We start from the raw sequence: 26,277 nt of genomic DNA, 5'->3' as shown, positions 1-26,277 counted from the left end.
CTTAAGCATCAAAAGGTTTGCGCAGGAGAAATTCTCACGTGTCTTCTAACTGCCTTTTGTCTTGTAAAAGCTTTTCCTGAGAACCCATCAACTCTGTTGGACAATAAAGACTTTCCTGAACCATCACAATCATTGTTTTCCCAAACACACACCAGTTCTGCTTAGACAGCGGATCGAGCTTCTCCCAAACAACATTTTTTGTACTTCACTCCCCTAGACAACCTTATTCGTGTCCAAAGCTCTCTCAGACTATAAGTCTTAATTATTATATTCCATCAACAAGGACTAGATATGAGTTAGTCATGAATTTAAACCCAAAACTCTAGTAGACTGGTATGATATTTTTAGATGTTTTTCTTCCCTAAACTTGCCAGGAAAAACCAAATTCCTATCTAAATGCCAAGGACTGTTGGCTTGGATTTTTCTCTTGTCTCGACGCAATGATGTCTACAATAGGAATAGATTATCCATGAGGACTTTCATCCTAACCTCCCTTGTTGGTCTCCGCACCACTGCCAACGTGTTCCTCATAGTTTAAACGTTGACCCACCTTTGCCAACAACAGACAAAGTGTGCGTGTTCCATCGATGGTTTGGGCATGTCCAACGTCAATCCAGATCGTTTCTACCTCATAGAGGTTAGGATTAGTTCCTCGTTCGACCATCCAGTAGTTCCTCCCATCTTTGTAGTCAATGGCTCTCTGCAATCCTATCAACCACGGGAGGCTTGGAAATAACAAAATAATCTTCTCTTCTTACAAGGTCAAGGAGATTGAGAGAGAGAGAAGCTTTAATTTATCCCAAAGTTGATGAATACAAAACTGATGAAAAAAAAAAAGATTCTAACCAACCACATAGTTGATGCAGAAAGTACAAAGATTCCCAATGAACTGACAAAAACTACCGACTGATCAGCGGGGAGAAAAAAAAAAAAACATGATTTGCTAATTGCTTGTCCTCACAAACACAGCCTTTGGTACCTCAGTTAATTTATTGGATTAACAAATAACAAACATAAACATAAAGCCATAACACAACAAAAACAAAACAAAATTCCCAGTACTCCACACAGAAAAGACAGCTCTCAGCCGTCTGGATCGTTTTTCTTTCCACTTTAATATTCAAACCGCACTCATACTCATATGATCACTGCCATGCCTCCTTCGTTCACTCGCATTTCTTCGAACAGGTAGTCGTCACCTCAGTAACGCTCTCACAGTCTTTCTTCTTCTCCCATGGCTTCTTCTTCTGCTTCTCTGCTCTCTCAGGCCTCGCTCGCCCACAATTCGGGCCTGTCTAGGCGCCCGGCAGCTTTCTTCGGGGCTCGGAGGTCGTTGACTCCACTGCCGCTGGGGTTGGAGGTGCCGGCGGAGAAGAGGGCTCTGCTGCGGAAGCGGGGAGTTCCGGTGGCCAGCGCTGAGGTAGTAGTGGACGATCGACTTGTTGAAAAGAGGGGAGAGAAAGGTACGCTTCTGAGAGTTGGACTGATCTGTGGAGGTCCGTCTGCCGAGCGTGGAATCTCTCTCAATTCTGCAAGATCAGTCCTTGATCATATACAGGTTTTCAGTCGTGTTATATGATATGTGTTGAGTTCGGCTAAAATTCTGGGAGTAGATTTTGATTTTGTTGTTTATACCAGGGGGACGATTTGCATGTTAGCTGCTACTACATTGATTGCAATCTCAAGGCCTACGCAATATCCCCTGCTCAGGTTTGAACATTGTGCAAATTCAACAATTGATTACTTTTGCTACATGAAACTTTGATTTTGACTGGGACGTGGCACCTGCGGATATTATTAGTTTCTGCCAGTAGTTTTCAGTGCGCATGCTTTTGCAGTGTAAGTGGGTCTAAATGCTAACACGAAGAAGCTCAAAATTATTGTCTGCAGTGAGTGTCTAATTTCCTTGTTTGGCTGCGAACTTCTTTAAAAATACAACTTATAGATTATATCTCCGTTGTATGTCAAATTCATCTTAAACGTCAATTTTGGACCCCAATGCATCTGTATGTTATCATAATGGCTAACCCTGTATGGATAATGTAAATGAGATAGAATTAATCATTGATAATGAATAATGTCATAATTCCCATGGCACATATGAATATATGATTCCAATTCATGGTCGTTGGCCACGTACCATTTCAGGTGTTATTTCATTCTAAAATATCAGTGATATTTAAGTCTAAAATATCAGTGAATTTAGGTTCTAAACAGCTAATGGAATTCCACTTCCATTCTTCTTCTTTTTTTTTATCAAGTTATTTGGTTCATATTTCAAACTGATTTCTCTATAATAGTTTCCAATTTTCAGTCTTTGTTTATTTTCTGCTGTGGTATATGCAGGTGTCGGTTGTGCTTTCCTATTAACTGTTTATATCTTGTTTGCATGTTTTTAACAGCCTGAAATTATGGTAATTATAAGGGAACTATTGAAACGTGCTGCATTGAATTCTTTTAATTTTTATGTTAAATTCCACTTACAGGTATACTCAAATACTCCTGCAGATTTTGATTTTAAACTCGAAAGGTATAAATGGCTAAACTTAAATATGCTGCTCTGGTTTTTGTGATTGAGATCTGGAGGATGAGTAATTTATTGTTTTCAGCCTTGCCCAAGGATTCGAGTCATTGTCTGACTTTGCAGACCACCTTGCTGGCTCTGTGGACATAGTTTTTCCTGTTATACATGGTCGTTTTGGTGAAGATGGTGGCATTCAGGTCTAGTCCAGTAACTTTCAACAACTTCTTATTGCCTAGAAACTTTTGGAGCCTATCAATGTTAGTAAATACAAATATTTTTTGTCTTTCCAGGAGCTGTTGGAAAAATCAAATATACCATTCGTTGGCACGGGTTCGGCTGAATGTTGTAAAGCATTTGACAAGGTCATCTCTCTCTCTCTCTCTCTCTCTCTCCCTCTCAACTAAAAAGTATTGGAAAGAAAAACTTATCGATATACAAATCACATGTTAGCTAAGACTTGTAAAAAGAATAATTTGCTACAATTCAGTTAGTCTTGGTTTAGATGGGGAATGCGTTCAAATGAATTGCACATACAGAAATGACAAAAGTATGTACGCACAGCCACTAGAAACTTAAGAAAATTTAAAAATTTACCAAGATGCATCTTAGACGATAAATTTTCTGTTTGTTGGTCTTCTTTATCCAATTCCTAATGTTGCAGTTCTGCCAAACTGAAAGTCTGTGGTTTAAAAGTGCAGCAAACACAAGCTTGCTCTGATGCGTGGACTTGCAAAAATTTTAGCCTTTTTCCATCCAATTTAACTTCTATTGTTTAGGCTAATACTGAGATGGGCCTTAGTTAAATGCTGTTTGAAGTTTGAACTCTGAAGAAGTGGATTATCAAAATGTTTCTTGAATGAATATATGGCACATTTGTGGTACATAATTGCAAATAATATTTTAGCAGTAGTCTGAATTGGTTCAAAATCAAGGGAGATGGATTATTTTCTTTTTTCTGATTTCCATTCTTAATTTTGTCATATTGCTTATATGCTGAATGAAACTTCAGAATCATGCAATAAATGTGAAGGCATAAGACTTGATTTTTTTATTGTTTTCATATTTTATCTGAGGACATGGGCCATCTAATTTTTTATTTCACGCCCATAAATTAAAATACCTTATTTACTCTATAATCATCTACCCAAGAGAATTATCTATTTTTCTAAATATATAGTTTACATTTAGCCTCCCAAGTAAGCTTTATTTATTTATTTAATACAGTTCCAATTTTTTCTTTCTTAGTAAGCTAATACCAGTCATTGTTGATGTTAATTATTGGCAGTATGATGCATCCTTGATGCTGAACAGACATGGATTTGTTACGGTGCCTAATTTCTTAGTGCAGGTACTCTTTCAACCAGTTTAAGATTTTAGTAACTATTTTAATTGTATTTAGTTGTCCACTTCCCATTAGGACCCAACCCTTTACACCACCAGCAATAATCCCTATTGTTTGGACCATTTTGTTTTCATTTTGCTGCTCAATGTTGCTTGCCAAAATAGCCAGCTTAATTCTTTATTGCCAAATCCTGACACCTGTGTTATTTAACAAGCGGACTTGAGCAAAAAAAACCCCTTTCATTTCTTTACAAGCTCTCTCTGTCTCTGCGTCTCTCTATATATATTTAAACTTTTCTGTATCAGCTTTGATTTATTCATCTTATGTTTGCTAACTTGCTTATAGGGAAATGAGAAGGATGAATCAGATTTGTCAGAGTGGTTTGTGAGAAATCAACTGGATACTAACCTTGGCAAAGTAGTGGTACAGTTTAATCATGCCATCCTGTATAGAAATTTGGTAACAGTGATACTGAGAGCATTATTGACCTATTTAACATGTCATGAGTTCTGTAATTGCAGGTAAAACCAACAAAAGCAGGTTCAAGCATTGGAGTAACAGTAGCTTATGGTGTTACTGATTCGCTTAAGAAAGCTAATCAAATAATTTCAGAGGTAAGAGTTTCTTTGTGCACTTATCTCTATATAGCCACTCTCTTTAAAATTGTGTTAACTCTGAAGAGAAATTCAAGCTCCTAAATTTAACTCAGGAAGTTTGGGCAATATGATCTCAAGAGGATACAGCTAAACTAGTAAAATCTATGAACCATACAAATTTCTGATATTTAAATGAGAAAAAGTAGCTAATTCTAATTATTCTTGTAATTATCATGCATTTGATTTTCCGAACTGTGTTAAGAAAAAAAAAAGGTCAAATAAATATATATAAAATCATGAGTGGATCAACTAGCAGCCAAGGGACCTAATATCTCTGAGGTTTGGTGCTAGATTATTGTTTGGGACTGGAAAGCTGTGCTCAGAGGTTCCAGTGGCATAATTTCTTGTGAATTATTAGATGTTGTTTTGATGATTGGCAGGGAATTGATGACAAAGTCCTTGTTGAAATTTTTCTTAACGGAGGGAGTGAATTTACTGCAATTGTTCTTGATGTGGGTTCCGGTTTCAGTTGCCAACCTGTTGTACTGCTTCCAACAGAGGTACATGCACTTTCATAGCTGTGCCTTTTGATTCATTTTACTGCCACACTAAGCCTTGATTTCTTGGTAACCATGTATTTGGGTCTTGAGATGCTTGTCATACTGAGTAGTTAACTTGCAAAAATATCTTCCTGGATTCAGCTAACTCTTCTTGGATATCATAAATGTCATACTTATGTGCATTAAGTTCAACAGCAATGTGCTATCCGAACTGGTTAGCTTGATCTCTTCATGCATTCATGTCAACACAATTGGGTGTATGCACATTATTTTTATCATAAACTGGTAGGTTCTCAAGCAAGAATTAATGTGGGTTTAATTTCATCTTTATGCTCAATTGGTGGCCCACAACTACTTATGATGGAATTAAAATTGTACCATCCTTTTCAAAATGGACTCTTCTGGCATCCTTAGTTCCTGGTGAATATTTCTCATGCATTTGGTGGTCTGTGATCCTTATTGTGAACTTTTAAAATCTAGAGCTGCTTGTTACTGTAATATGGTTCTCTTGGGTACTGGAAATGCCGCAATTAGTTCCATTTGAGAAATGGAAGCAATATAACCCTTTACCACACTGAGCATTCCCTAGAAAGCTCAATTCTCTATCTCACTACTGCTTAAGCACTTACTAGACTGCTCTATTCATTGTCCCGTCAGTTCCTTATCCCAATTCAAGTAAGCACCATGATCCTGTGTACTGGACATTAAGAGTAAGAACTCCTTTTAGTCAGTGATTTCTCATGTACTCAGTACTCACCCCCCCCCCCCCCCCTTTCCCCACCCCCAACACACACACCACACACACACACACACACATCATGCAGGGAAATGCCGATGATGTTATGGTAGATGTTTATCATTCACATTGCTGATGTCTTTATAATCCTGAAATGGTTCAAAGTTGGCATATGAGGCAATTCAAGCCAGTTTTTGGATAGAGTGTTGGATTTAAGCAGTGTAATGTGAAATTAACAGCTTTAGTGAAACAACTTCGGGAGCAAGATAACCTTTCTGTGATCATGGAATAGGTACTAATGCCAGAAGTACTTGTGATTGAACAATGAAATACTTACAATTAACTACAACTTGCATGCCACAGAGATGACAAAGGATCCTGCTAATTCTTGATGTTCTTAGAAAGACCATGAGTTATATTAAATCATGAAATTTGATTCATTTGATGACCTAGATTGGGAATAGTCAATCATTAGCTTTGATCACTCAAATTGATTGTAGGATCACTCACTTTTAGCTTCTATTCTGATTCAGACAGCATCATGTAACATGACTTTGCATTTCATTTTGTTGAAGTAGGTGTAGAACTTATGAATTAAGAATTTTGGTAATTGGTTTCCTACTATTACAGATTTTTTAATTTTTAGGATGAAATTACAATTTTTTGCTTTTCTCAATTTGAATGCTTAGTATTTTTTTTTTCAAGATTGAGAAGATAGATATTACATGCCATCTAGAAGTAACATCTCTCCATCTATGTGGTTTGTCTTAAAGAATTTCTGTTTAAATAGCGGGGTATAGAAGCTGAATTGAGTACTTCCTTGCATATTTCTTACCAATGTCCTGCTAAGCTCTCAGCAATGTGTAAATGAACTATTCAGGAATTAAATAAAAGTTTGAGATAAAACTAAAACTTATTTATGCACGGAAGATGATAAAAGGTGAATGCTAGTGAAAGTCCGTTCCTACAGAGTTGATGTATATCATGCAATTCATGGAACTCAATCGATATAGTCACACTATCTTCATAAACTGAATTGGATTGTGGTTACTGTTTTCACTGTTGACTTAATGGACCTCTATTTGAACTGTACTGTATTAATGAGCAGGTAGAACTTCGGTTCCATGGCAGTACTGATCTAAGTGAAAAGGATGCAATATTCAATTACCGAAGGAAGTATCTTCCCACTCAGCAGGTATGGAGAACACACACTTTCTATACAGATCCTAATTTTGCTACCTTAGGTAAGATAGATTTATAGTTTTAAGTTTGCATGAAATTACTGCTGCTGAACATAAAGTACAGGCTATTGGTTGTCTTCTTTGTACTCTGTTGATTGGGTCTCTTTAGCAATGCTTTTCCTGATTCAGTTGGCTGGCTAATGTTAAGTTTCATGCTAAGTTTTCCTTGAATTCTTGCACCAGATGCACTATTGACACAATTTGACTTTGAGGAGAAAAACCAAAATGTGAATTTCTAAGGACTTGTAGAAGCAAATGGCTTGGGTTGTTGGGCCACCTTGGGATGTGGGGGAATAAGGACAGAGTTCTGCAGCACAGACCATCCATATTATTTAGGGTGACCTTACAACTGCAATATATATTGTTGTTTCTCTTTTCCTGTGTGTTAATAGACTTCAAGTTATGTCTGTTTGCATGCAATCACATGGTTGCGCATGGGGGCACTGTGTTAGAAGGCTTGATATATAATCTTGGGCCCTTTCCTAGTAGCTTAAGCTTTGAGACAAGTGGTGTCTTAATAATTTTTGAGTTGACTATATTACAATATGTTTTTCTTTCATGTTCTTTCATTTATCTTTTCTGTTTATTGAATTCATGCATCTATTGCAGGTTGCATACCACACTCCTCCTCGTTTTCCTCTAGATGTGATTCAAAACATTCGTGAGGGAGCATCTCTATTGTTTGAACAGCTTGGCCTACATGATTTTGCTAGGATTGATGGCTGGTTTTTGCCACCAACTACCTGTGTTTCATCTTCTTTGGACCCTAAATTTGGAAAAACTCAATCGGGTACAATAATATTTACAGACATCAACCTGGTATGAAGGATTTCTGATTCCTTCCCATGTCTAATTTTTTATTATGATTTTCTCACTTGTTGTAATATTCATAATTTCTTTATCCTTCTCTAGATTAGTGGGATGGAGCAAACGAGCTTCTTATTTCAGCAAGCTTCAAAGGTGCTTTGCAATTCTGCTTTGCACTGCGATCAAATTTCAGTATCTTGTAATGGTGCCAATTTTTCTTAATTAAACTCAGCTGAACCGGAATTATCTCTTGCATACCATTTTACCTCTAACTTTCATATGTTTTTTGTACAGTAGATGTGTATTTTGAATGTATAGCAGTCGACTGTCGATTTCTGATTCATACATGTGGTCACAGTTTTTATACTTCTCAGGTCTTTTACTTAACATTCTAAAAGATTCCAAAATTTATTTTTAGGACTCTTGATCTTTACTTTTGTAGTTTTCTACAATTCCTTAAATCCTGTGTCATGCTTCTCATGGGTTGTGCCATCAGATAAGGATATCGTTGCCTCACACTTTGAATCCCAACAGGCATATGCCAGTAACCAAAGCTGATTTTAGAAACTTATTGTTCCTGTCAGATCACACAATACAGAAGTGTGGAATTTACATTGTTGAACACATTTCAGTCTCTTTTCTTCACTTCATCAATTTTTGGTTCATTCTGTTTTGGAGATTACTTTCAATTGATCAAAATAGATTTGCAATTCTGATTTGATTTGTTGATAGATTTTTCAAAGGTTTTGTATACATTGAATTCCTCCAAGAATAAAATTCTTGTTTTTTAATATCTTAAAGTATATTTTCTCTTTCTTAAAGCTTTTTTCTTAGTCAAAAAAATGCACAAGGTACTTTACTGTTTATCGTATTGATCACTACTCATTCATTAGTAATGCACTATTGTGTCTGTTTTGATGAAGATTTTGTATGACTATTTTCAGGTCGGATTTTCTCATTCGAACATTCTCAGAACCATCATCCGACATGCTTGTTTGAGATTTCCTGGTCTGGCTTCATACAGTATCACCTCTAGTCACAGAAGTAGAAGATCACAGGTCACTAAATTGTTCCACAGACAGCAAGATGCTCACAAAGTTTTTGTCATTTTTGGTGGAGACACTTCTGAACGACAAGTATCTCTTATGAGTGGAACAAATGTTTGGCTCAATTTGCAAGCTTTCAATGATGTAAGTGTCCATGTTTGATAATTGCTTAGTTTATCACATCACTAACTTATTTGATATCTGGGCTATTGGCTGTCCTAAGTGGCAAGCATGAACCTTCTACTCTCAGTTTCCCCCCCTAGTTTTGGGTGTTAGAAAGCTTATTGGTTCATATTAACTGCAGAAGGAATTATATCCTCTTGTTACTTAAATTTTGATGATGTCTCATAAAATTCCAATGGTATTGTTGTTCTCCATATTATCTTTGAACAAATTTTATAACTTGCGTGCTTAAATAAAAGTTTTCCCATCAAATTCAGAACTTTCCCGTGTCTAAAGATCATTATTTTTGATTTCTTTGGATGTCACTTAATTACTCTCTTAATAACCTTTAACTGCTCCCAGTTTAGGAATTGTCTTCAACAGTTGGGCCTTTTGTATTATTATAACTACTACTATTTAAATTTCTAAACTGTAGTCTTGCTTCCCTAATTAAGTGCCATTGGTAATATTCATTGCTACAGCTTGAAGTAACACCGTGTCTGCTTGCCCCAACACAAGGTTATTCATCCAAGGAAGTATCTGAAAATGAGGAAATGGATGTGAGCTCAAGAGCAGTTTGGTCATTACCGTAAGTGTAGATTTGTATGGGCATGCTTTACTTTTTCTCAATGCTTTGTTGAATGTGCAGATAGCATGAATTGATGCTCATATATTATGCCTTACCTATGGTTCCTGGGTTTCTAGTGGGAAGAACTGAGACTTCAAATAGAGCTGTGCTCAAGAGAGATGAATTAATCAATTGGGTAGTAAACAAAAAAATTAAGGATGCCGACCAATGATGGTTTCTATGGAAACTTAAAGCTAAAAATCACAAATTAGATACATATATTGTTGAGAGCGAATGAAGATGAACCTGATGTATCATCACATCCTGGTAAAGTTTTGAACATGGATTATAGAAACCGGTGTATATGATTGGTGAGCTAGAATCCATATAGGCAGTTTCACTTAGTGGGATTAAAGTTTGTTCTTATACTCTTCATTGTTGTTATTGAAGTAATATTTTACCATATTTACTTTAACATGCATTCACTTCTTTTGTTTGCTGAGTTATTTGTATGTATATACTGCTATTCCTTTGGGTACAGATACTCTCTTGTGCTGAGACATACAACAGAAGAAGTGCTTGATGCATGCATAGAGGCTATTGAACCAACTCGAGCAGCATTGACATCTCAGTTACGGAACCAAGTGATGAATGAACTCATGGAAGGTTTGGAACAGCATAGTTGGTTCACTGGGTTTGATATATCTGATGAACCACCAGTAAAGTTGGCACTTGAGCAGTGGATCAAACTAGCTAAGGAAGTTCAGGCAACTGTTTTCATTGCAGGTTTGCTTCTGTACTGATGATGTGCTAGCCAATTAACACTTTCATTTGAGTTTAGTGCCTATCTTAACAGATTAAATAGGATATGTGCTAAGGTGGCATTTTCAAAATTTTCCTTCTATTTATTACTAGGCATGAAATTGTGTTGTACAAAAGTTGTTTTGCATGGATCAACAAGGATTCTCTTTGCCCGACTTGGATTAAAATTACTAATCATGTTGTCTTTTTACTTTTATGACATTGAAAATACTACAAATGAGAGATAATACCCAAGTTATAATTACTAATGGTCATAATACATCCATAAATTTGCAGTATAGGCAAAATGTTAACAAAAATTTGAGTTAAACGGTTCACCTTTTCCTAAATGTTTGCATACAACACTCATCAATCGCAAGCCTTTATTCCACTAGGTGGGCCAGTTGCCTAAGCATACAGCATAATAAGGAAAACATTTTGAATTTTTATTAATAGGAAACTTCATCAGAAGGCTTATTTGCCCCATGTGCGTCACATTTAGCAATGTCCTACATCATAGACCTTGTTCAACTCGGAAGCACACCTTGCCTCAAGGTGTTATGTCATGAATCCCAATTGGATGAGAAAGGGGATATTAGGTAAGAGACACCACCTAACAATTTAAGATTTTGGGTTGGGTGGCAAGCCCCCAATTCATAGTGGCATTAAGCAGTCTAGTTTTTTATTTGCTTCCATTCCAAGTGCTCCAGGGGGGCACTAGGTGGTCTCATTGGAGGAGATTTGAGTGAGAGTGTTACAGGTCCTACATGGGATATGAAAAGAGACATTTTTCCATGTAAGGGGAATGGATAGGCAGCTCTACCTGAAGTTTTAACTCTAGGGGTGTGACGCTAATAGTAGAAGCAGAATATATCGCAACTGAATTGCCATGTACACAATATTAATTAATATGCATTTTCTTAATTTAAGGCCTGCTAATTTAATGCTGTTAGCTCTTGCTGATTATTAGGAGTGTATGGTATTGACAAATCTTATTGCCTTTTCTTTTTGAGGTCTTTCTAATTTTTGCTACTCCAATTTTAATCTGACTAACAGTCATTTAATTTTAAAGGCATACGTTTGATCTTACATATGACTTTTCTCTGCTATTGGTTCTTGTTTTGGACTCTATGGGAAAAAGGTAGGGATATGTTGGTCCATTTTTTGGGAACATAGTTGGAGGCTTGTAGCCAACAAATTATTATCTGGGATTGAAAAATGTACTAGATGCAACTTTTATGGCTTTGTCGTAGAATTGATTTTTCTTGTGTTTGTAAGAACATTTGTGGAGGGTGAGCCTTGGTTGCAATGGTAAGGTTCTCATTTCTGACTAGAACATCATGGGTTTGAATTGTAGAAAGAGCCTCTTTGCAAAAAAGCAAGGGAAAGGCTGCATAGAGATACAAACCTCCCCTGGCCTTGTGCATTGGACACGGCCTTTTTGATAAGAACATTTGTGACAAAGCTTCTAGATGTCATAAATCTTATTTCATACTTTCAATCCAAAATTCCAATATTTTTAATTCAACTTCGTGCAGAAATCCATGCATAGTAGGACAAAGTACTACAATGTGCCACTGTGCTTCATTGTTAATTCTCTATGAATCTTGTCATCTTTGAGGTTCAAACCTTTAACATTGATCATAATTAGGCCCAGAGAATTATTTTGCAGATGGTTTTACTGACAAGTTGCCTATCTTTAGTGGATTCTTGTTAGTCTACTTGTTGAATACCTCAAACTCTATTTTAATAGAAGAACCAGATTAGCATGTTACGTACTGCATGTTGATATTTATGTATGATGTTTTATAATGTTATTGACAGTGCATGGAGGCATTGGTGAAGATGGTACACTTCAGTCATTGCTAGAGGCCGAGGGAGTTCCTCATACAGGTTTTTCTTTGCTAATGTGTTCTAAGTTTTTTCAATGATGCATGATTACTGATGTTTGTTTATTTTAAATTGAAGGTCCTGGTGTAATTGCTTCAAAGACTTGCATGGACAAAGTTGCAACATCTCTTTCTCTTAACCATGTAAGTTAATCAATTAATATGTACTATGTCCTTGATGGTAAATGAGACTTTTGTTCTTTTGTTATGCTCATAAACAACACTACTATTAAGCATATAGGTACGATTCTATCCCAATATTTTGTCTTGTGAAGCCAATAAGTAGGTTAAACATTGTTAGGCCCCCGGTTTTGCATACTTACTATAGGCGTCACAAGCATCCGAAGGGAGTTGAGGGTACAGCTGGAGGAAGCACCAATCAGCAGGTGCGCTAAGGGGTAGGATAGATATTTGGCTGGTTTGTGTAACAAACCAGCAGACACGCCTGCATAACCAAATACAGTTATGCAGGAGAGAGAAGGGAATAACAGCTTATAAAAGGGGTAGGAAGAGAGTGAGAAAGGTGTGAAGAATTTGGAGTGATTGTAGGAGAGTTCTGGGCCTCTCGAACGCCCAGTTGCTGCTGTTCTTACTTTCATTTTCTTGTAATTCCAATTCTGAAATACAATTCAATCCATTTCATCCATTGGAGATCCTTCCTATCGGTTGGATCACATCATTTTGGTATCAGAGCAATAGTCGATCGCCATGGTAAACTTAACCGAGAGAGTGGGGGACTTGGAGGGGAAGGTTGACACGATGAGGGGAGAGATTCAAACCATCAACCGGAACGTAGCAGAAATGCTGGAGTAGTTTGCTATCATGCGCACAAGGTGGGACGAACAGGAACGGGAGCGGAAGGCTAAGGCTCATGGGAACGACTGGCCACCGGAATTGACCCCAGATTCCGAAGTGACACCAGGAGGGGTATGAGTCACAGAATGGAGGGAAGCATGAGCGCTGCATGGCGATCGGAGGGGAGAGGTAGGAGGCTGGAAATGCCTACCTTCGAAGGAGACAATCCAGACGACTGGATTTTCAGGGCGGAGAGATACTTCACGATCAACCAGCTCTCGGAGGATGAGAAGATAGAGTCCGCTGCATTATGCTTCGAGGCAGGGGCCCTCGCTTGGTTCCAGTGGGAGTCTAGGCGCAGGGGGATCCGTAGCTGGGAGGGGCTCAAGCAGGGAATTCTTAACCGATTCCGCCCAACTCAAGAAGGGTCGCTGGAAGAGAGGTTCCTTGCTCTGCGACAAGAAGGCACGGTTAAGGAATATAGGCTGATGTTTGAGGCATTGGCGGTACCTGTGTCAGACGTCTCTGAGGCGTTCTTGGAAGGACATTTCATCAACGGCCTTAAGCCTGAAATTAAGGCTGAGATCAGGGTATTACAACCCAGGGGGTTGGATCGAGTCATGCTAATAGCGCAATGTATAGAGGATAAAAATGCAGCCGTCTTGAGCTGCGGTAGGGGGTTCGGACCAGTGGGAAGTAAAATTCCCACCTACTCTACCACTAACACCATTAGAATCCCTCCCACTCAATCCAGAAGCCCGACTCCTTATTCTCGAGTCTCGAACTAGGTGAGCAGTAAGCTACCAGTGGCCGAGAGTGGTAGTAATGTTCCTTTTAAACGGCTCAGTGAGGTTGAGTGGAAAGCCAAGAGGGAGAAGGGATTGTGTTTCCGTTGTGATGAGAAATACTCGATTGGCCACAGGTGCAAGAACAAGGAGCTGCATGTTATGATGATCTATGATGAAGAGAAAGAGAGGGAAGGATTCGAAAGGGGAACCACGGAGGTGAGAGAAGACGAGGGGGGAGAGGAAGTGCACCAAGGCAGTGAAATCATTGAACTCTCTATGAATTCGGTGGTTGGTTTAACAACACCGCAGACCATGAAGCTACAAGGCGTTATCGAAGGGCAACCAGTAGTAGTACTGATCGATTGGGGGGGGCGACGCACAACTTTATAGCGGCCGAGTTAGTTCAACAACTGGGACTGCCGCGAACAGAAATGACTGGTTATGGTGTTATCATGGGAACGGGAATGGCAGTGCAAGGGGCCGGGATTTGCAAGGGGGTAAAGTTGCATCTACAAAACTTGCAAATAGTGGAAGATTTTCTACCTCTGGAGCTGGGTAGCTCAAATGTAATTCTTGGGATGAAGTGGTTGGCTGCGGTGGGAAAAATGAGAGTGGATTGGAAGGCCTTGACTATGAAGTTCTAGGTGGGGGGATTAGCCGTGACCTTGCAGGGAGACCCTAGCTTGAGCAAAAGCTTGGTATCCCTGAAGGCAATGATGAAGGCTTTCAAGGAGAATGGAGAAGGAGTGCTGCTTGAATTGGGAACGATGGCATCTGATTACAGTGACAAAACGGTTGAGATCCCACCGTTCCTTAAGCAAGTGTTAGCGGAGTTCGAGGAGGTGTTTTCAGCACCTGAAGGGCTGCCTCCTTCCAGAAAGAAGGATCATGCCATCAACCTGCTGCCAGGCACAATTCCGGTCAGTGTGCGGCCCTACCGTTATCCCTATCTACAGAAAAACGAGATTGAAAAGATGGTAGGAGAGATACTAGCCGCAGGGATCATACAACCTAGTTCCAGCCCCTTTTCGAGCCCAGTTCTGCTGGTTAAGAAGAAAGATGGAGGGTGGAGGTTCTGTGTGGATTATAGGGCATTAAATAAGGTGATAGTGGCCGACAAATTCCCAATTCCAGTGATTGAAGAGCTGCTGGATGAGCTTCATGGAGCCAAGGTCTTCTCCAAACTCGACCTTAAGTCCAGGTATCACCAAATTCGCGTCAAGGCAGAGGATATTCCAAAGACAGCATTCCGGATGCATGAAGGCCACTACGAATTCCTCGTAATGCCTTTTGGATTGACTAACACGCCAGCCACATTTCAGTCACTGATGAATGACATCTTCAGAGAACAGATGAGGCGTTTCGTGCTAGTTTTCTTCGACGAGATCTTGGTTTTTAGCAAAGACTTTGAACAGCATGCACAACACTTGTGCTCTGTTCTGGAGGTGTTGGCAACTAACCATTTATTTGTGAATAAGAAGAAGTGTTCGTTCGGACAATTGGAAATTGAGTACCTAGGTCACATTATATCACATGAAGGAGTCTCGGCTGATTATAACAAGGTAAAAGCGATGTTAGAGTGGCCCTCTCCCGCCACACTGAAGGAGTTGCGTGGTTTTCTTGGTCTCACCGGGTACTATAGGCGTTTTGTTAAAGATTATGGCAAGATAGCTTGGCCACTCACGAACAGACTCAGGAAGGGTAATTTCTTTTGGGATGAAGCGGCTGAGTAAGCTTTCTGCCAGCTCAAAGCTGCCATGGTGTCACTGCCCGTGTTGGCTTTGCCGAATTTTGACAAACCATTTGAGGTGGAGACGGATGCTTCGGGACATGGCATGGGGGCTGTGTTAATGCAAGACCATCGACCTATTGCATACTTTAGTCAGGCGTTTGATCAGTTCGGTAGGAGGAAATCAGTGTATGAGAGGGAACTAATGGCCATTGTGTTCGCGGTACAAAAATGGAGACACTACCTCTTGGGACAGAAATTTGTGGTCAGGACGGATCAAAAAAGTCTCAAGTTCTTGATGGAACAGAGATTGGTGAGTCCAGAATATCAGAAGTGGATGGTGAAGTTAATGGGATTTCGGTTTGAAATCCAATATAGACCTGGGTTGGAGAATAAAGCAGCTGATGGGTTGTCCCGCATCAGCCACTCTGCTGCCCTCCTAGCTTTAACCGTTCCTCAGGTTCTCCAACTGGACCAGCTAGCTAAGGAGGTAGCTGACAATGAAGAGCTACAAGTGGTGGTCAAGGACCTCCAGCGGGATCCTACTTCTAGACCCCATTTTCAGTTGGTGGACGGTTTCCTTTTTTACAAAGGGAGGATATATCTACCGAAGGGTTCTTCTCTCATCCCATTGCTCTTACATGAGGGTCATGATGGGAGTGTTGGGGGGCACTCGGGATTCTTGAAGACTTACAAGAGGATCGCGGCAAGTGTGTATTGGTTGGGGATGAAGAGGGACATTCATAGGTATGTAAGCCACTGTGCGGTTTGCCAGCAAAACAAAGTACTGGCACTTAAACCAGGAGGACTTTTGCAACCCCTTTCGATTCCAAATCAAATTTGGGAAGACCTTGCGATGGACTTTATCGAAGGCTTACCCAGGTCAGGAAAAATAGACTCGATTTTGGTGGTGGTTGATAGACTCAGTAAGTATGGCCATTTTATTGGGTTGAAACACCCTTTTTCTGCTGGAGAAGTGGCAGGAGTCTTCATCAAGGAGGTTGTAAGGCTTCATGGTCTACCACGGTCCATTGTGTCTGATCGGGATAAGATATTCATGAGCAAATTCTGGGAGGAACTCTTTCGTCTCCAAGGTACCAAGCTCCAACGCAGCATAGCTTACCATCCACAAACGGATGGTCAAACAGAGGTGTTGAATAGGACATTGGAGACCTACCTTCGTTGCTTTGCTTCTTCCAAACCAAAATCTTGGTTTGTGTGGCTACCTTGGGCGAAATTGTGGTACAATACTTCATACCACATAGCCTCTAGAACTACACCTTTCCAGGCCGTCTATGGGCGCGACCCGCCAGCAATACTTAAAGTTGAAAAGAGATCCACTTTGGTTTCAGTGGTAGAGCAACAGCTTGTCGAGAGAGATCACATTCTGGAGGAACTGAAGGCACAGCTACAAAGAGCTCAAGCTATAATGAAGAAAGGGGCTGATGTGAAGAGAAGAGCAGTAAAGTTTCAAGTAGGGGATCTAGTTTACTTAAAACTAATTCCCTATCGTCGAAAGTCATTGGCTGGTCGTGCCAATGAGAAACTGGCTCCTAGATTCTATGGTCTGTTTGAGATTGAGAGGGAGGTTGGACCGGTGGCTTACAGGTTAAAATTACCTTCATCTTGCAGCATTCACCCAGTGTTCCATGTGTCTCAGCTGCGAGAGGCCAAAGGGGCATTGCAGGCCACGGTGGATATTCCCAATCAGTTAAGTGCAGAGCTGGAGATGCTGGTTGAACCGGAGGCAGTATTGGGAGTCAGACCAGGCAAAGGAAATAATGTGGGAGGTTTGGATGTTCTTCTGCAATGGAAGGGGTTACCCCCATTAGAAGCCACTTGGGAGCCTTTCAGCCTCATTCAGCAGCAGTTTCCAGGTTTTCACCTTGAGGACAAGGTGAAAGTTGGGGGAGGGAGTGATGTTAGGCCCCCGGTTTTGCATACTTACTATAGGCGTCACAAGCATCCGAAGGGAGTTGAGGGTACAGCTGGAGGAAGCACCAATCAGCAGGTGCGCTAAGGGGTAGGATAGATATTTGGCTAGTTTGTGTAACAAACCAGCAGACACGCCTGCATAACCAAATACGGTTATGCAGGAGAGAGAAGGGAATAACAGCTTATAAAAGGGGTAGGAAGAGAGTGAGAAAGGTGTGAAGAATTTGGAGTGATTGAAGAATTCTCGAGTATTACATGACCAGCTGGAGATGAGCCAGAGAAGGGTGTGTTTTCAATGAAAGTAACATCTTTAGAAACATGGAGTTTGCGAGAGGATTATAGCATTTATATCCCTTTTGTGTGGAAGAATACCCTAAGAAAACACACTTAACAGCCCTTGGATCAAGCTTATCTCAAGAGAGTTTGGAAATATGAACAAAGGAAACACACCCAAATACTATAAGGGGAAGAAAGGTGTGAAAATTAGATTCGGGATATTGAGTGGTGAGGCAATTTAAAGGGCTTTGTTGGTTTAGAACTTTAGTAGGCATACAGTTTATGAGAAAAGTCGTAGTGAGGACAACCTCCCCCCAGAAAGTTTTAGGGACCTTATGATGATGAAGTAGGGCCCGAGCCACATTGAGGAGATGTCTCATCTTCTGTTCAGCTACTTCATTTTGTTGTGGAGTGTCAACACATGAAGATTCATGAACAATCCCTTCTTGTTGGAAGAACTGATGCAAATGAGTATTGAAATAATCCCGAGCATTATCAGTACGAAATTTCTTTATGGGGGTTGCAAATTGGGTAGTTATCATTCTATAGAAATTGGGTAGGACTGTTTGGATGGCTGCCTTATCTTTTAACAAAAAAACCCATGTCATGCATGTACAATCATCAATAAAGGATATAAACCAGCGAGCTCCATAATAGTTAGGAATTTTGCAAGGGCCCTACACATCAGAATGAATTAATGCAAATGGAATAGGAAGGAGTTTATTACTAATTGGGTAAGACACTCAATGTTGTTTAGAAATAATACATACATCGCAATGAAAAATACTAGGGCCTAGAGAATGAAATAAAGTAGGAAACATGGTTTTTAACAAGGTGAATGGAGGGTGTCCCAATCGATAGTGATGCAGCCAGATTTGGTGATGATTGGCAGTCACCTGAGAAGAGCATGCCACTGATAGCTGGTTTTTAGGAGCCTTCCTTATGAAGCAATACAACCCATTTGTTCCTCTAGCAACCCCAATCCTCTTCCTGGTTCTTATTGCCTGAAACTCACACAGATTAGTAGAAAAAACAGCATAGCAGTGTAGTTCTTTGGTGAGCTAATAGATGGACAAAAGGTTGGCCGATAGTTGGGGAACATGCAGAACATGGTTAATGGTGATGTTAGGGCTTAGATAAACACTCCCATATCCAATTATGGGAACTGATGTACCATTGGCAATTTGGATTTGTTAAGAGGTCTTCAGGGGTTGATAGGTGGTAAACACATCGGAGTTAGGTGTCATGTGATCGGTAGCTCTAGAATCTAAGATCCAAGTATCATTCCTAGCAGTGTTTTAAGGATGAAAAAAATACAGAATGGGAGTCATTACCTGAGGTCTTACCAGAAGGCTCTTGATGTGCCAAGGAACAACCACCATCATCTTGTACGGTCTTCAATTAGTTTGGTGATCTCTTCAATGTTGAGGAGATTGAGGTCTCAATTGAAATTTTCTTTTGATTCTAACAGATTTCTGTCCTCTTCCTATTCCTTTTGAGATAAATATGATTGTGGGGCTTAGTGGTTGTTCTTGGAAATCCACCAATTTTGCTGAGGACTGCATCTTTCCCGTGAAGCTTAAAGTAAGTGTCTCGGGTATGCTGAGGTTTCTTGCAATATGTACACCAAAGCCCTTCTCTGTTATTCAACCGTCCTTGAGCACCTATTTTTCTAGATTTTGAGCGAGATACTTCCCTTTTATTAGATATCATGGAAGACCCATCAGTGTAAGAACCCTGAAGCATCACTGCCAGTCTGTTTTCTTCACTATGTACCATGGCAAATACCTCATTTAATGATGGTAATCACTCTCGGTTGAGAATCTGCACCCTTACTCGATCAAAAATAGAGTTAAGGCCAGCCAAAAATTCAACAATTCTATCCCTTTCCATAATCTGATTAAGAGTTGCAGCATCAGCACTACACACCATCTTAATATTTTGATAGTGATCCAATTCTAGCCATAAACCATTCATACAATTGTAGTACTTGGTGACTGTCATCCCCCCTTGTTTGATACTACTTAGTTTGGTTTTTACTTCATATATAACTGATACATCTTGCACTTTAGAATAGATTTGCTTAACTACCTCCCAAATCTCCTTAGCTGAACTTAAAAACATATAATTCCTACTTACCTCAGGTTGCATGGCATTCCATAGCCATGACATAATGGGGGAATCTTCTACATCCCATACCTGAAAAGTAGGATCTGTTGTTGCCAGTGGAAGGGAAGTAAGGTGGCTAAGCTTTCCTCGCCCCTTAAGAAAGGTCTGGACTAGCTGTGCCCATTGAAGATACTTTCTATCGTCCAATCGGTAGGAAAGTAGTGTTCCCCGGTAGCTCGCTTCGTACTACTCCAATGCTAGTACTTGCACCAGCAATCACACTGGTTACTTGATCTTCAAGTGTTCTGTCACCAGTGTTCTTCATGAATGATGGCAATTAAGGCTGATAGGAAAAAAAGAGGGACTGGCTAAGAATTGAACACGAACACGAACAATTTCGACACCAAGGGTGGGCTAAACAGACGTCGGAGGGCTGATCTGGAGTAGTTGGAGGTGAAAGGTCGACGAATGCACTGGCACGTAGGGTCGGAGGCAAACCGGCGACGGCGTGTAGGGCGGCGTGTGGGGACTTCGACTACGGTGGGCCTCCGGTGGTTGGTCAATTTGATGACGGCGAACCCAATAGTGGTGGCGGTGCTGGTAGGCAGTGGCTGAACAGTGGTGTTCCAACTTCGACAGTGATGGTGCAATGAAGACACTTGAACAGATTGAAGCGATAGTGCAATGAAGGCACTAGGGTTTACTGTACCAACCTATTAATGAGACTTTGATACCATGTAAAAAGGGAGAAAAGCGGTATTCCCATACACTTTATTGATATGAATCAAAATTATTTATACAAGAAGTTTCCTAAGAATTCTCCTAAGATTTAGGACTAGATTACAACACTAAAAGATAATAGAAAGATAATCTAAGAAATAATACAAGATAATACAAAGCAAAATAACAAAATAAATAGAAAGATGATAATGGATGAGTCTCTTGGAATCTTCAAGGCCCAGCCCGATCTTATTTTATTTCTTCAACAATAACATATACCTTATTCTAAAAGATGGCTATAAAGCTATTTGATAAGGAACTATAGTTTTTTTCATTATATTTCATTTGATCCGTGTTGTTTTATCCCAAGCATTAAATCCCCATGACCACAGCTTGCAGATCTGGGAGTTCTTACCATCAACAAGGATGTACGAAGAAAAGAGGACCTGCTGAATACACCTATTGTTGATAATTGGAAAGAGCTGACCTCAAACCTTAAGTGTGAAACATTATGTGTTAAACCAGCAAGAGATGGATGCTCTACTGGAGTGGCAAGATTATGGTAGATCTGCAGGAATTCAATGCCCATAAATTTATTCTTGTTACTTTGTGTCCTGCCTGTGATGAAATACTGTTGTTCACTTTTCCTTTTTGTGCAGCTGTTCAGAGGACCTTGCAGTGTATGTAAAAGCATTGAAGGATTGCCTTCGAAGAATTCCACCAAATAATTTGTCAAGGGTATGGACAAATCAAATCCGTGTGCTTATTCTATACAAAATGTTGTAAAGTGCCTTTAGGGCAAGTCACTCGTGATGCATCCGTTCACAAATATGTTTTCCTCAAACTATATTTCATTACATTTGTGGATGATTCTTCTCTACGTTTTACATTTGGGTCTTTGTTGTGTGGTAAAAGTTAGATAATAACATGGAAGGCAGTGTGATCACCTATAGATGATTTAATCATGAGCCAAATGCAAACAGTAGAAATATAAGGTACTGCCTGGGACTTGATTGTAAAATTCATTAATATGTTTGCAAAATGCGGCTCCAGCAGGGAGTGAATGCATAAGAAGGATAAATATTGATTTTTTTCATTTTTAATTCTTGCATAATTGAGTATTAATATTTCAGAAGAAACTACTTTAATCAGTATGATATTTGGCTTTTATTCTTTGTGGGTGCCATTTCAACCTATAAAGGGGTTAGGAAAATTTGCAGTAGGTGGACCTTTTTGACTTTCTTGTATTTTGATTCATCTGAAGGTCACCGGGTGGACGTTCCATGTGTTTTAGCCATTCTGATGATGTAACTGCTCACAAATTACACAATGGACCATTATGCCCCATTTTTTCCATTGTTTCAAGTTCATGATATGTGATATATGAGTATATTGCCTTCTAGTGCATGGAGGGAAGCAATGCAGGGGATTTTCACAATTTGAGAGGTGGACATCAGTAAAAAAGATTTATGATTTGTAGACAGCTAGTTAGGGAATACTTGTTCTTTATTTGTCTCATGAGTACACATAGCAATGTAATGGAAAAAATACTATCCTTGCAACAAGGAAATTGTTTGTCCAGAATAATTGTTGATAGAAGTACCAACTTGATAAGAGATACTATTCCATACATGTGCAATGCTAGCGAACATTTGTTACCCCAATATGTATTCCATGCAAAATGCTTTTGATAAAGATATAGATTTCTTCCGCACAGAAACAGGGATTGTCACATGCACTGGATAACATATCTTTATTTTGGAGGTCTATATTATGTAGTGGCATGTGAATTTAATCATAGGATCATATGTTTTGTGGGAACTGACATTTTTTTCCAATATTTATGTCTTTCCTTTTAATGTGCAGTCACATGGAGTGATTGAGATGCCAAATCCTCCACCAGAGCATTTAATTTTTGAACCTTTTATTGAGACTGATGAGATAATTGTCTCGTCAAAATCCTCAAGTGATGGTGCACGTCGCCTATTGTGGAAAGGGCATAGTAGATGGGTAGAAGTAACTGTTGGTGCACTAGGACTGCGTGGATCAATGTACTCGTTAACTCCTAGTGTTACTGTCAAAGAAACTGGTGATATTTTGTCACTTGAGGAAAAATTCCAAGGTATGTCTTTTCCATTGTTGTATAAAGATGGTAATGCATTCCTATCTCGTTCTCAATCCTTGGCATAGAGGTGGTTCTAATTTTCAGTGTTGGTGCTAGTGGTTGTAGGGCAGCTCTTCAAACATTAAGAATGCTCACTTCAGCAAAGCTTTCATGCTTTTTTCTTCTTTTTTTTGTTTCTTAATTGTCAGTTCAAAGAAATACATTTATCCTCTATAATCTAGTTGTATTTTCCTGACAGGTGGAACTGGCATCAATTTGACTCCGCCCCCATTATCAATTGTTAGGTCAGTTAAGAACCTTTATATTTCCTTCACACTCAAGTCATTTTGCATTCAACAATTGCTTCTATGAGATATCATATTCTTCTTGATGGGATACTGTCACCTTATCCATTTCTTTTTTCATCAGTACTAGTCTTTTGGCTTTATTTGGACCCTGAGTAAGAAATTGTATAATTTGCGTATTCTTTCTATTTTATTACAGGGATGCCCTATTCTTCTTACCAGATCATGAAGCTTGAAAATTAATTGTTTGAGAAACTCAGGAGTTAGTTTGAGAAATAAATCATTTGACAAACTCTGGAATAGTTATCTGTTAAGATCAAATTTTACTGTCATGGATAAGTATTGATAAATTACTTACTAATGTGCTTGGAGTAACTTTATCAAGTTCTCACACTAAATGTAGAAACTTGATTTATTCCATTTGTCAGACAAAGTACCAATCACACACACACACACACACATCATGCATCTAGATAAATGATTCCCATTATTCCTTTCTATTAGCTTGAAAGAGGATACCTTTCAAAGGAAGATTTCATAAAAAGTGCCAGCTAATCTAACTGGTATAGTCTCTAGATTGTTGTCCAAAGATCCATTTTTCGTCTTGTTTCTTTCTTTTTTTTTGGGTTTTTCTTTCTTTGTGTAGGAGCAGCCCATTATAGGCAACAGAGGTCCATCCCCTGTTCTCTTTGGGGGAGGGAGGACAGCAAGAACTTTTTTCTATTGTGTTTTCTCATGCATGAATCCTTCTTGTAGAACTTCAACACTAAACACCTCTTTTCTTTTTTTCATTCCTGCAACAGTAATGATGCATTGGCAAAATGTAAACAACGTATTGAACTCATAGCAAACACTCTGCAATTGGAAGGATTCTCACGCATTGATGCTTTTGTTAATGTCGACAGTGGCGAGGTATGTTTATTTCTTGCTGTTGCTGGACAAATCAATCCATTGTTACTAGGGAAATGAGAAACATTGTGGTTAATCATTTACATACAAGTAAAATGAATAATGTATTCCTTGAAACCAGCTGATGACTATGTGCTTCATTGTCCCACATGGACATGTAACAAAAAGTAGGTTCCAGTTTTTCTGCTTGTGTGGGAACAATGCAGGTATAGGGACTGGTGTACGAGGTGTTGTACAAAGTGCATTAAGGTGGATGATGAGGACATTTTTGCTGTTCTTGCATTCTTTTGTAACACTATGACTGGAAAATGTTATGTTGAACATTTGCCTCATGCAGGCAAATGTGAGAGGGCGGGCAGGGCCCCCCCTCCCCTGCTAGCCCGTGTCGGGTTAGCCCAACGTGGACAACAGGATAGATCTCCACTATGACCAGCTGAGATATTGGACAGGGGGTTATTTAGTGTTGATGCATGCAATTTCTGTCCTGTGAATGGTTGGTTGAAGCGTCAACATAGGTTTGGTCATTTCTTTGGCGGACACCTGAACTGAAGCCGGGGTGGTGCAATATAAGAATGTTAATCTTCGAATATGGACTAGGGTGCCCGCCCCCGTAATTGTATAAATTAAAAGGAGGCTTAGCTTCGGAGGGAGGGAGGGAGGTTGGCTCTCGTCAAACCTTGGTCTTAGGACTCAATGGAGCAGTTGAAAACTGAGGACATGAGTGGGGTTTTTTTCTCTAAGTTTCTCCACAACTAATTAATGTTCCCATCATTTATTTTCAGGTTGTGATCATAGAGGTTAATACGGTGCCTGGAATGACGCCATCTACGGTTTTGATTCATCAGGTACCGGTAATCACGAAAAGATTTTGAATTGCATTTTCATGAAGATTTGGAATTTGATTATGTTGGCAGACAGCATGCAGAGTTAAAATTGATTTGATTTGCATTAAGCCATTGCATCGCCTCAGAGTCAGATTTTTGTTTTATTTTATTTATATATGGTGGTTGTCGTATGCTTGTCAGGCACTGGCCGAGCAACCTCCCGTTTATCCTCGCGATTTCTTCCGGAAACTGCTTGATTTGGCATCAGAGAGAGGACCGGCAGTGCTGGCGTAAATTAAATTTAATTCTCTTGCTTGTTACGAAGCAGTTTGCTTCCTTATATTAAATTGCCAATCGTTTTGGATTTTCTCGATCGCGTAAAGTTCAATTCCCAAGCTTTTCTTTCTTGGCAACTTTTATCTAAATAAATGCAACTCTTCAATCATGGGGTGGTGGTTGCAGCTTCTACGCTGCGCATGGCCTTAAAAATGCAATGGTATGTTTATGATTTTTATCAGACCAACTAATTAAAATGTGATACTTTAATTAAATTCGTGAGGTGGGTTGGGTTGGTGGGTGGGTTTAGAAACTCACTCCATTGATTCTTGCAGATTTTTGTGTTTATTTAATAGACGTAATTCTTTGGAAAATATTCTAAAGCTATGTTTAACGAATTGTGATTGAAGATTTCGTCGATACTAGAGTGATGATGGTTTTTGGGACCGACCACCACGTGCCACCTCTGCGACTGGACCTCGGGAATGGAATCTCGGACTTGGGGATGTCGGACCTCGGGTGTAGAACCTGCAAGACAATGGAGGGCAGGGGCTTGGATCTCCCGGGGTGGACTCCGACGCTCAAATCAGTAGAGTAAATGTAAGTAGTAGTAAATGAGAGAGCTGTAGAGCTTGAATATACCTGGCGAGAGTCCTTGTCTTTTATAGGCGAACCCGTTTTGGGTACCCGAAATGAGCAGGCACGACTTTCGAGAATCTTGGTCAAATTGAAACGGGTCTTGCGGTTCGACCCGGATTTCCTGGGCTCCGCTCAGGAGTATTGACTTGCCACGTGTCGGTCTCTCCGGTGATCCACGTGGCAGGTGAGATTGAGACTATTAGCGCGTATGGGTATTCTAATAATTTTAGATAATGCCATATCATAGAGTGAGTTTGTTTGGCTGCAAAAATATTCTTTGGAAAATGATCTCTTTATGTTTTGGTAATGGGAGGCTTTGGGTAGGAATTATCCTCTCTCCGCCTATGTATTGTATTGTATCCCAATTCGCATCTTTATTGTTATCCTCGTCTCCTAATAAATATTTTATTTAACTGTCAAATCCTTTACCCTTTTTAATAAGGTTAAATATATATTTTAGTCCATGTATTTATATATTTTTTTCATTTAAATATTTAAATTTTTTATTATTTTAATTACAATTTTGAATTATATATTAATTTTTTCTTAAACATGACACTTGCCTTCTAGGGATTACTGCTTTTGTGCGGTCTCCC

The 26,277-nt window shown here is 39.5% G+C and overlaps 1 protein-coding gene across 2 annotated transcripts; it reads left to right on the top strand.

Annotated features, from left to right (window-relative positions):
• The first annotated feature begins 949 nt into the window (after positions 1-949).
• On the top strand, positions 950-26,064 carry LOC127789161 (uncharacterized). Of its 2 annotated transcripts, XR_008020509.1 has the most exons (25): positions 950-1,558; positions 1,639-1,710; positions 2,487-2,530; positions 2,610-2,721; positions 2,815-2,886; positions 3,810-3,872; positions 4,212-4,289; positions 4,388-4,480; positions 4,903-5,022; positions 6,867-6,953; positions 7,609-7,818; positions 7,912-7,959; positions 8,751-8,996; positions 9,497-9,603; positions 10,124-10,368; positions 12,208-12,276; positions 12,352-12,416; positions 21,017-21,186; positions 21,284-21,362; positions 22,491-22,746; positions 22,988-23,033; positions 23,837-23,945; positions 24,725-24,787; positions 24,968-25,262; positions 25,453-26,064. XR_008020509.1 is itself a non-coding variant. In XM_052317963.1 (24 exons), exons 1-24 carry the CDS (start codon positions 1,235-1,237, stop codon positions 25,058-25,060), a joined length of 2,871 nt encoding a protein of 956 aa, XP_052173923.1. In that variant the 5' UTR covers positions 950-1,234; the 3' UTR covers positions 25,061-25,304. The 2 variants fall into 2 exon arrangements, 1 of the variants encoding a protein (XP_052173923.1); XM_052317963.1 differs by lacking the exon at positions 25,453-26,064 and having other exon boundaries at positions 24,968-25,304.
• Positions 26,065-26,277: the final 213 nt, after the last annotated feature.

Source organism: Diospyros lotus, chromosome 13 (genome assembly GCF_014633365.1).
Source record: "Diospyros lotus cultivar Yz01 chromosome 13, ASM1463336v1, whole genome shotgun sequence".
In the NCBI taxonomy this organism is placed as follows: Eukaryota; Viridiplantae; Streptophyta; class Magnoliopsida; order Ericales; family Ebenaceae; genus Diospyros; species Diospyros lotus.
Note: the sequence above shows the minus strand (reverse complement) of the source record. Positions and strands in the feature narration are given on the sequence as shown.